This window comes from Rhea pennata, chromosome 4 (assembly GCF_028389875.1).
Source record: "Rhea pennata isolate bPtePen1 chromosome 4, bPtePen1.pri, whole genome shotgun sequence".
NCBI classification, from domain to species: domain Eukaryota; kingdom Metazoa; phylum Chordata; class Aves; order Rheiformes; family Rheidae; genus Rhea; species Rhea pennata.
In genome coordinates, this window is record NC_084666.1 from 2,789,464 (window position 1) to 2,801,533 (window position 12,070).

Consider the following 12,070-nt stretch of genomic DNA (forward strand, 5'->3'; position numbering starts at 1 on the left):
AGCACCCTTTCAGGTTCTACTATAGCCTTCAGCCTTTTGTTTGCTTGGTTGGGTTTTTGGGGGGAGAAGGTTAAGAGAAGTCAAACTATCTACAGTATTCATAAGTGGATACAGTACAGACCTACATAACGGTTTATCTAAATATTTGGAATAAGAAAAGGAGACTAAATAGCTCTTAAAAAAAGGAAATATTAGGTATTACCTATTTCACAAAGTATTTTGTATGTAAAAGAGAATACTTATTCTTCTTTTAATGGAAGTTTGATGACAAGAAAATAAAGACAATTTGTCTCTGATACAAAGGGCCAAACAGCAGGCACGTGTTTTGAAGTCTACTGAAATCTCCTTTTCTATTTCTTTAAACAAGCTCTAAGTAAAAGGCATTGTCTGAATTTTATTAATAGTTAGCTGGATTTTTCATTTAGCTATGAAACCATCTTCCCCTCAGTCTCAGTCCTATTTTTCAGAGGCGAAGTCAAAGTCTTTTCAAAAGCAAAGACTCCAATCTGTGCTGGAGATCTGGTCTGGCAGGCAGCGCAAACGCGGTGCCCTGCAGCACTCTCGTAAAAGCAGTCGAGCCTGGTTGCATACCCGCTGACTTCTACATATCCAAGGGCACCATGAACTAAAAAGAAATGATGAAAAGGTTTTTTTTCCCCATTAAGAGAGCCTTCTTTTCCTCTTTTCAGACCTATTCAGAAGTGAAAGCAAATGCATTTGAAGACCGTTCACAGTACAGGACAAATGGGGTACTCTGAGGCCATGTTCTGCATCCAAGGAAAACGTTCACAGCTATCCACGGCATCCCACCCACATCGCCTACAAAACACACTTTTTTGTAACGTGAGTTTTTTCCGTCCCAGTGATACAATACAATGGTATGTTCAAATCGTAATACAGATGCCTGGCGACCATTTTCAAAAGCTTTTGCTATTACAGAAGTTGGAAGAGTGACGCGTGACATGTCACCAAGGGTAAGGTATATATAGCAACTATACAGTGATGCCTCTTGCATAAGAAAGCTTATTATTGACAAAAAGGGATGTTTCCATTTCATCAACATGCCATAAACACACCTTCTGAGATGACCAATTATTTTTTTCTTTTAGATCTCAAGGATATAGGATTGGAAGGCAAAATTCTTCGCCTTTCTCTATTTATCACTGCATAAGAGGTGCCTGTTTCATTCTGAAATTTTAGACCTCTGATCTGATCTATCCTAAAAGACTGTCTACCAACGCATCAAAGAGGAGAGATTCTAATAAAGTCTCTTTGCTATTTTGGTTCCTATAGTCTTCTTTTGTAATGCAAACCTCAGAACATTACGTCTCCGCCACATGAAAATAGACATCTGAATATAATTTAGGGTAAGGCAAACTACAGCTCAGGGACAAGAGAGAACGCTCCTTTGTTCTGCGTTATTCTTCCTCAGCCTCATTTTTGCGGCGTATATCAGCGATATTACACAGCAATCAAATTCAAAGACCCTGCAGGGGGGGAAACACAGGAGAAGATATAAGCAGAAGAAAACGGCGCTGCAAGAATGAGAGAAAAAGGAGCGAATAGAAGTAACAACATACAACTAAAACGCCCAAATTAAGCTTTCCTAATAAAATGACTAAAACAGGCTGAGTTTTTGTTTTCTTAGAAAGCCAGAGTTTGGGATTTGCTTGCAAAGAACGCAGATACTTGCATAGTACGATTGCTCGATACACGTGGCCTGCATCTCTCCTCACCTTCGATCTTGTTCCACTTACTTGAAGACGAGTTGCTTATGGGCCTTAAATGCCAGTCACATTTGACGAAAGGCAGATACGGACAGATTTATACAACAAAACCAGTTTTAGTATCATAGGCAGTTTTATGCCACTTATTTAACTATTGACCAGTGAAGAAAAACACTGAACAAACAAGCCCGACAGTCCCCTGATCGCTCATATGCAAACATACCAAAGAGGATATGGTTTTGCCTATAAAACTTTAAAATAAACCTGGCGATGCTCAAGTGCTAGATTATAAAGTCATTTCACACTGGAGAAAGCAATGAATGGAATATAGCTCAAGCAATTCAAAAAACACAAATAAGATAACCCATGTTCAGTATCATTTAGACCAAACTAGCAGGTACAAAACAGAATTTTGGCATTTTCTTCTCTAGTGCTTCCAACAGACCCAATGTGAATGATTACGGATTATGCAAACTGTCTTTCATCTAGGATCCAGCAGCTCTCCAAGACTCCACTCGGGTCCATATTAGCCTGTTTCACAAGACATCGTTTCTATGCTTTTTCGAAAGATTTCAAAACATTTCCCAACCATCACTACTCCAAAGCAAATAAACATTCTCACTCAGCTAAGCTGTCCAACAACGGTACTGCTTTGAAGCTGTTTAGCAAGCCCCTGTTTTGCCCTGAAACACCTCTATTTTCCATGCACTGGATTTGTCAAGTCAGGGTGAAAAACAACGTCCAGGACCCCTAACTTCATTACCGCCCCTGCCTTGCTCTCTCCTTGCCATACCATGTAAGAACAAGAATTATTTGAGGCGAACGGCATCTCCTCCTTTACCTTCCCTTGATTTGGCACACGAGCCTCACAACAAACGTGGATTCATCGCCCTTCTCCCGAGACCCAACCTGCCAGCACATCAAAGATCAAGAGCGTAATCAGTTCGACTGCTGCCTGAGCAGAAAACACTCAAAAGGAAGAAAATGGGAGCCTCGAAAGCAAAGAGAGGGGAAAAAAACAGCACACGGACCACAAAGAAGGATAAAGAATATATATTCTATGATATAGATACATTACGATAGATACAATACATGATTGTATGATATAGAAACATTACGAGCACACTTGGCTTCTCAATCTATAGAAATGCAATGCAAAAATCATTCTTTTCAGACTTGATTTTTCAAGATCCTTTGACTCACACAGGCACACAAGTATGCAAAACAAGGCTGTTTCTCCCTTATTAAAAACAGCCCATGCATGTTAGCCACACTCGCAGCTAATTCGCAGGAAATTACAAATGATCAGAAATACATCCATGCCAAAAAATTAAGAAGAGTGAAGAAGGGGAAAAAAAAAAAAAAAAAAAAAAAAAAAATGGAGGCTTGCTTCAAATTCCTTTTCTTAAGGAAAGCTAAGATCCTTATGCGACAACACAACCGCCAAGTATAGACTTTTAAGGAAAAGAAGTAATTGCAATGACACTTGTGGGGAAAGAAAACAACAACAAAAACCCAAACATGCAAAAAAAAAAAAACCTGCTCATTACTGACACTTGGCAATACCCCAAACTAAAGTTTTTCTTGAAGTCATCCTCCCCTGCTGTAATATGCACAGATCCAGATGCTGCAGCACCAGCACAGAGGCAAGCCTGCCTGCCCATGCAGAGCCCTCAGAATCAACAGGATTTGCCCCCAAAAGCTCTTCCAACTCTTCAACAATCCTTTTCCTTCCCTAGAAGCAGAATAAGGGCAAATTATAAACATATTTTAATCTGCATCTCAAGGACCACTATCTTAGTATAGTTGTATTATATGGTGAGCCTGGCTGTAAAAGCTGTGTTTCAAGAGAACGTGAACTGAAATGAGGTCTCAAAGCCACTACACATTTTACCATTGCAATGAAGTTTTATTTTTAAGATTAAAAAAGATTTTAATCATTTAGCACAGGAGAGAGAGTCTATACTAACTGCCATGGTGCCAATGCCTTTTTTATTATTTAAAGTTTAAAGTTACCATTTAGCAGCTGTGAAACATGGTACAGGATACTCCACTTGGTGAGAAAAATAAAAATCATGTTCTTCAATCCCTCAGAAATAGTTTGAGAGGACCAAAAGAGAAGACCACCAAAGAAAGTTTCTGTTCTTAACTCCATTTATAGGCCTCAATTTAACCAAGAGGATTTACCCTTTCAAAACCTTAAAATAGAAACTCTTTTTGTCCATCTTGTCAAATGGATTTGATGTTTTTGGAGGGGATTATACGTTAAGTGAATAAAGAAAATTGGATATAAATGTATTTATATTTCTCTATCTAACTTTTTACCAAAAAGACATTTTGATTAATCAATCGTTATGCAATGAAAGGACCAACTGGCTCCCTGGTAGCCTGAAGGAGTAAATATAAACAAAAAAGCATCATTTAGCAAAATCCCAAATACATTTGCTCCTCGCCTTATACCAGCTAGTTCTTTTTATTTGTTCTGTGGGGTTTTTTTTTGTTTGTTTTTTAAATCAACACACTGAAAGGAACATCAAATCATCACTCGGGAAGAAAACAAATCCAGCAAAGTAATAAATACTGTAGAGAACAAGCTGCTAGGACAAAAAGCAGTCCCAATTGCGCCATAAACTGAGTATATGCACAAAAAACACATTGCAACCCAGACCAACATATAGCCAGAACATGGTAAGGGCCACACAGCCCCTCAGGAAACAGCAGGAATAAAACATGGTTTGAGAGGGCATGGTTGAGTATGTGCTGAGCACTAGCTCCATCAGCGCTAGATGAAAACCAGATGGAAGAGCAGATGAAAAGCAGAAAAACTTAGTCACATACACAAGAAAGGCACACATAATGCAGTGCATGCTAAGGTTTTGGCATGAAACAGTTCCTTCAGTCTCCTTTATATGCAGCACTTGCCCCCAGGGCTTGCTCTCTGCCTATACGTGCTGGAAGCAAGGATCATTTGCTCCTGTAAGTCTGTATAACATCAGCTGTAAGTTGATTAGGGCCTCTGGATACTCTCAGAACACAAATTATGTTTCGTACGTTCCCCAATATAATTAATCCTCGCTAGCAATGACCTTGCTGTTATCAGCTGCTCATTTGCTCTAAGCGATATAAGACAGGTGGATCTCGAGTGGTAAAGGTAGGGTTTGCAGATTAGTTCAGGATGGTAGAATCAGTTAGGATAAAGGAGAAGAAAGCGAGAGAGTTTGTGCATGAATGTGGCAGAAACACTGGCTACTAATCAAGAAACTGGAGTTGAGGGGAGTGCAAGGAAAACTGCCATTGCGACAGGAACGGGTGAGCAGGGGGCTGAGACGTGAAGCACTTACAAAGATAAGGACAAGGAGTCTCCACCTGATGCAGCAAGGAAAGGGAAGCCATTGGACCAGCTAGAAAGCAGCCCGGAAGAAGAGACCTGTGGGTCCTAAAGAACAACGAGCTGAATGAGTAGCAGCATGCTTGGGCAGTGATGACAGCTAACAACACGCCAGGATGCACCAGAAGTAGTGGTCAGCAGGTCAAGGGACAAGATCATTCCCATCTTCTCAGCATTCACAAGACCGCACTGATTCCAGTTCTGGCTCCCCAGTACAACGCACATACTAGAGCAAATCCAACTGAGGGCCACCAAGATGGCCAGGGATTGAGCTTACGAGGAGAAGTAAAAGCAAAGGAGGTTGTTTACTTGGGAGCAGAGAAGGTTGAAAATGGGGTGGAATCTAACTGCCGTCTTCAGCAACCTAATGCAAAGTTACAGAGAAAATAGGACCAGACAAGGGGTTCACAGCCAAAGGACAAGAGGCAACGGACACAAGTTGCAACACCAGAAATTGTGGTTAGACATTAGCAGAAAATTTTTTACTATGAGGGTGGTCAAACACTGGACCAAGTGGCCCAGAGAAACTGTGAAACTGTCATCCTTGGAGATAGGCAAAAATTAGCTGGACAAGCCCTTGAGCAGCGGCCTGATCTAGCTTCCAACTTGGCGCTGCTTTGAAGAAGGGATCAGACCATGAACCTCCACAAGTCCCTTCCAACCTAAATTACGCGATGCTTCTCTGACTAGCCACAAAGCTGGGTTTAAAAGTGCCATATTCACCTGGAAATAATGAAAAGAAGGTAAGTGGCTCCTGTTTTCCAAGGATAAGAGCTCATGGGCAGTGGCTGCAGAGCAGCCAACACAGCAATCGTCCATTCAGGTTACCGTGGGGCAGCTGCTGCCATCTGCCAGTGTTAGCACAGTCACTGTCCATCTGATACCTAACAGCATGTATGAGGTGCTTCAGAGCAGCCTAACCCCAGAGAGCCAAGGCAGGAGCTATTGCTAAAGGTTTTCAAAAAAAAGCCCATGTCACTTCTGAAGAGGAAAATATCCCACGTCACAATATGAAAATAAACTGCAGGATCTGCTCCAATAAATGCTTCACAGGAGTACAGTCAGGACCACCACCCACAGGCAACGAGTTAATCTTATTTGCCTCAGGTTTCCTCATTCTTTTCAGACAAACGTGTTGGATTTCTGGTACCTCTGAAGAAGTTCTTCTATTACACGGTTGAAGTAACACATATTTATACTGTCTTGTTACCTATCATCATAATCTAAACCAAAGATATTTTTAAGTTTGTTTAATAGGGAAAAAAAAAAAAAAAGCTTATTGCATAAAACTAGCCTGTTTTTACTTCACGGAATTTACTAAGCAGTTTACGCAGATACTTGCACTATGAAAATGTTTGCGTTATGTAAATTTTTTTGTATTGCAGTTAAAACTGATAAAACTCATTTAAATTTCTCCTTATTTGAGTCTTGAGAATTTCTAAGATCATCTTATATTCAGGCTAAACATCAACTTTTGAACAAACATAATGTGAACAGAATGCCAGAAAACAGTGCGAGAGCAGTGAACAAAGTTAGGGCTCAGACAAGTACTGTAATGTGTCAGGGAGGTATCAAAAGTTGAGCTTTAGAGACGCTCAGGTGGAATTTAGTGTTTATCAATAAACTTTGGAAGTTTACAATGTACCGGTGTGCAAAGCTCAATCTTGCAAAACGTCTGGCACAGTGCAGAAGTAGGAAAAAGCAGCTTATGGTAAACACCAAAACTTAACACAAACTAGGAAAAGAAATAAAACATGGGTATTGTTCTTGAAAAATTCCTGGAAATTTTTTTCTTGCATCAGAAAAAGATGTTTTTCAACAGATGGAGTTTTTTCACCCTTCATCAAAATTAGAAGCATCTGCTATTTCCTGAACTTGGTTTACTGAACAACACAGCTCAGTACTAATGAAGATGAAATTCAAATGTCATCTAAAGCAGCAATTAAAAAAAAAATGATTTTTTTCCTATTTCAAAAATGTTACAGTATTAATCTCACGCTTGCTTGTCCTCAGGCACAGATTTCTTAGTGATTTACAGATGATTTTGAAGTCTGAACTGAACCATGATTGTTAATGCTGTGAACTGCTAATAATCTTAATTTGAGAAGCCTCATCATTCTTGGAAAACACAGAAGAAACCGCAGGCGCAAGTTATGATCATTTCACCTTTTCAACGGTATATTAAAAATTAGCTGAATTAGAGCAAAAAGACAGAGTCAAGGTAACATTTTTTCTTTTCGTATACATCAGTTCATTGCACGATACCAGAAGAGTGCTTACAGGTTTTTTGGAAGGCAGATTTCCTATACTTCAAAAGGAATAAGAGAATAACATGTCTTAGCTGAGAGTCCTGTTTTGACCTTAGGTTAGAGCTTGAATGTTTACAGGAAGCATTCTTTCACTAGAAAAACAACTCAGCTTCAGTTTCATTAAAAAGAAAGACATTATTTTTACTTTTTTGTTCCATTTTCTGTTACTCTGTTCCCTTCTCTCAGATGTTACAAGGACTTTTGGGAACAAACATGAAGCATTTTTAGAAGTTCATTCTAAAAATGAAGAGCAGCACCACGGAAAGACAACTACAGAAAAAGTTAATCGGCTGCATGGAACAAGCAGAGTCCAACGAGGGCACTACGTTTTCATATACAACCTGGGACTTTTAAAATTTCAGTTAAAAGCTGAAAAACATACGGAGGTGCTTGTCACTGCAAGACTGAAGCACGCAAATGCACAGGTTATATTTAGGTCTCCTCTTGAAATGTTAAGTGTTAACCATTAACCATGAATCAGTCTCACCACAGAAAGATGAGCCAGATAGCAATCATCCGTCAGAAGAACAGTTTTATCCCCATGTATTTTTACAAGGCTGTCCAACCCATCACTGCTGCCATCTGAACACATTCTAAAGGCTTTAAAAGTTTCAAGTTTAAGGTATATAAGTATGTTTAGTTCTACAAAAGCTGTACGGCTGCAATGTTGATTGCCTGGCTTCTTGCCTCATGTCAACAGGAGCAGAGCATACGCTAAATGACTCATATTCAAAACGTGATAAAAACTGTGGTTTCTACATTAGAAGGAGCTTGCATAATGAAATACTTCAAGCTCAGCAACATGATGGTAACCTTTTGTCCCTAAAATAATTAGGGTTTGGACATGCAAAACTAATACTTACATGCTACGCTATAGTAACATGATCTGTTCATTGTAAAAGCAAAAACAAATCAGTAATTGTTTATGTTGCTGCTGACTGCACAAAAGGACACTACTATATGTGCTACGTTGGCAGTATTATATATTTAAGACTACTGGAACATATTTATACCACTAAAAGGCAAATACAATTTCAGGCTCCAGATCAAAGAAACATCATTGTGTACAGTGAGCTTCTTACTGAGTAGAACTTACCTGAAAGCTGCCAGTAAGGGAGCATAAATTGAATCTCCATCATACACATATAAATGGTCCCAACTGCATTCTGTAGCAAAGTGATTGAATCGAAGCCTCAGGATTGTGTTTGGCCTGTAAATAATAAAATATTTGTAAATAGCCACTCAACCCACACGACAGAATTCGTCCGACAAACTCCTCCGGGCTGTAGCTCCCCTTTCAACAAGAACCTGAGCTACTGTAGTTAGTTCAAAAGCATTGTGGCTTTTGTTTTTTGGTGTGTATGCTCCTCTGGCATTAAGGAATAGATTTTTTTTTTTTTTTTTTTTTGGTCAGAACCACAACTGTGTCCCTAAATGTTCCCCCACCAACAACAGCAGAAATTGAAGAGCAGACCCAACCAGCCCTCCATTTCTTTACCAATATGTAATCATAGGGCTTTGCAGAACCAAGCAAAGAAAATCCACATGGACAACGCACTTAAAGAACCACCATCAGGGAACCAACTAATCCCCTTGTTTAATGGATTTTCTGCAGACTGATATGGCTCAAGATTGATTATTTACTTGGAAGCTGGCAGAAAACCTTCTTAACTACTTTATCACTTCATTACTTTTGCAGTACTGCAGGATGACCCTCCTGCAGGAAACTCTCGGAACTGGAAACTGTCTGAAATACGCTACAAGGGATGCTGACTAAAGAAGTTGAGTCTTGCCCACCATCCTTTGGGAGTTGGGAAACACAGGTCAGAAGAATACAGAGGAGTCTAGTCTCCTGTCGAATGGAAGGCTCTGGGCTTTTAATTTCTGGCAAAAAGGTGGTTTTTGATTACTTGGGACTGTCCATATGCACTAACTACTGTCCCTCTACTCTTCAGGGATGCTAGTTAGGTTGCTTGGTGTTCTTCTTTGGGCACCAGTTGAGAATGAAAGAAATAAAATTCCTAAAGAGAGATCTACTGCCTTCCACCTGAGACCGGCATGCCCCCAAACACCCTGATGTTAACTGCACCAGTCCAGAAGCCTTTCCTCTGGTGACTTACTAAGCCTAGTGAGAAGGGAAGGGGGTTGAACATTCCTACATTTGCAGAGCTTCTGCAGAAAACCACTAGGGCGCCTGATCGTATGAGATGTATCAATGGGAAAAAGGTTTTATCTACTTGATGAAGGGACGGAAACAGAAGCTCCGGTGGCAAAAGTAGCCAGCATTCATTTAATGGATGTTCTGGTGCTGTTGGTTGCAATGTTAACACGAGAGTTGCATTGAAACAGAATCACATGAAAGCCACAGTGGCTATCTAATTTAGCAGCACCACAGACCTCTTGCTTAGCATGCCAGAAACACCTTTGTCTGGGTAATGTTCAAGTGCTCAGCACAAGAGTGGTGAAAACACCACTAACTTTGTGCTTGGACCCTGAGATACAAGAACAGTGCATCCACAGAAAGGCTGCTTTTTCCTACCCACAGCTGTAGCTGTTGAAAGGATAGATGCACGTCAATAGGATCTCTTCAACAACGCTGCCCTGGGGTTCAGATGAAATCCTTGTCTTAGTCAAATAAATTAATAAAACATCAGCCTGCTGTTTGGTCCTTCCTTCCCATGGAAGGAGGATTCGTAACGGAGCTCTTCTGCAAAAGAATGATTTTTTTCGATAGGAATCCTGATCTTTTCCAGGCTTTTGGACAAAGAGAAGCAAGTAACTCCAGGATAATGTCTTGCTTCAAGAAAATGTACATCATCATTTCAAAATAGAGCAATCTATGAAATGGGGGGGCTTCTGCTTCTACTGTAACAGTCTGACAGCTGTAGAGCAGAGAGAAATTCTTAATCAATAAAAGCTTTAGACCAAGTACAAAGAGATTACTTATGCTATAGCTAACAACTCATTAACAGACAGCTTTCATTTGCAGAAATGCAAGGCACATGGCACACAGGTTCTGCCTCAGACAAGATCCTGAGGCTGGCTGGATCTGCCTCGTCTCATATTTCTGGGGAGAGAAGAAAAAGACACCCCTGAGATGAGGACCCAGCACACACATCAGCCAAGAAGAATCAGAGAAGATGCTAAAAGGAAACCGGTTTAGTAATGAACACGTGACATGTTTTACGTCTGAATTCATCTAGTGACTTCAACTGCACATTCGGATTGTACCTTTACTTGCTAACCTCAAAAGCCCTCTTCGTACCAGTATACTAGCACCGAGATGAAGGCACTTAGCAGAACGTAACAGCTTTGCAGCAGCTGTTTTCAGAGTACAGATCTCTTTAGGAATTTCACACTTGGCACAGGCCTTTGGCTATTTTCACAAGGGTGCATGATCATGCTGATTAAAAGCACCGAAGTATCTCCTTTCTGCTTACCACCATCCTCTGACAGTAGGGTACAATCAGAAGCAGGTAAAGGAGACCTACTGAAATGCCTGGTTATGAATAATGAAGGAACATTTTTGTCCATCTCTTCACAGCAAGAAAGATCTCAGTTCGACCCTTACAAAGTGGTATTTCTCTACGAAGCCTCACAGTATTAGCTGAAGGAGCAGCTATGGTGACATTATCAGGGATCTGTGAGAAGCACATCACTTCTGATAAAAACAGTCAAGTTAGCCTTTAAGGAGAAAGAAAGAAAGAAAGAAAGAAAAAGAAAAAAAGAGGTTTATTCTCACTGTACTGGATTGCTGAGGTTGGTTTGTCTGGCATAACATCCTTTTATAATTAAATATTTTAATTATTTATCATTTCATTTTTATTTATTATTTCTAATTTATAATTATTTATTATAATTATTTATAATTTCAAACTGGCTGCAGTTGTATTTTTACTACCTACAATTATTAAGAGGTGTAGCTGCTTGAGCCATTTAACTTTTGATCTTAACTATATTAAAAGCATGCACGCCTTATATAGTTAATGGTTTCATAATGCCAAAAAGTTAAATACATAGTAAGGCTCAAGCATCTGTACAGCCCACTAGGGTAGCAGTTAATAATTTTTATTTTTTATTTACAGAGAGACATTCTCATTTTCCATGTAAATTTTCAACATGAAGCATGTTTTATACAGCTGACCTCAAACTGAGAGGTCAGTCCGTAAGGCTCACTTGCACAAAAATCCTTCTTTATCAAGAGTAACTAGGTGCTGCCCTATAAGTTTCAACAACAGTAACAAAACAAAAAAAAAACACAATGAGATCTAAAAATATTCGGTGCAATTAAATTTCACCTAAAAGTTACAATAAACATCACTATCTTTAAACATGTACATGTTTACTATACTCACCTTCCTTCTATGAGCCAGGTGCATTTTGTTTTGTATTTGTAATTTCCAGGACCATCCGTTACATACCCCGAAGGTTCAGTGAGTCTGTAAATAAACAAAAACAAGTATTAGCCTTCAATAACATTAAAGGCTCATAAAGGATATCCTGAATTTAAAAGATCCATCATTAGATTTCCATATACTGAATAGCCATTACAAACAAACCTAAAACAATGCAAAACAAATGAGGCGGCAATTGGAATTCTGCTATTAAACTCTTTTCATATGCTTTTTGACAAGCATCCTTAGAGC

The 12,070-nt window shown here is 39.5% G+C and overlaps 1 protein-coding gene across 1 annotated transcript in view; it reads right to left on the bottom strand.

Moving 5' to 3' along the window:
• The window catches only part of ATRN (attractin), a 191,262-nt gene that overhangs the window by 96,732 nt on the left and 82,460 nt on the right, over nucleotides 1–12,070 (bottom strand). The window contains exons 4-5 of the mRNA XM_062574488.1: nucleotides 11,780–11,863; nucleotides 8,521–8,634 (exon numbers count right to left, since the gene is read on the bottom strand). Coding sequence (XP_062430472.1) covers nucleotides 8,521–8,634; nucleotides 11,780–11,863 — 198 coding nt within the window. The remainder of the gene's footprint in view (nucleotides 1–8,520; nucleotides 8,635–11,779; nucleotides 11,864–12,070) is intronic.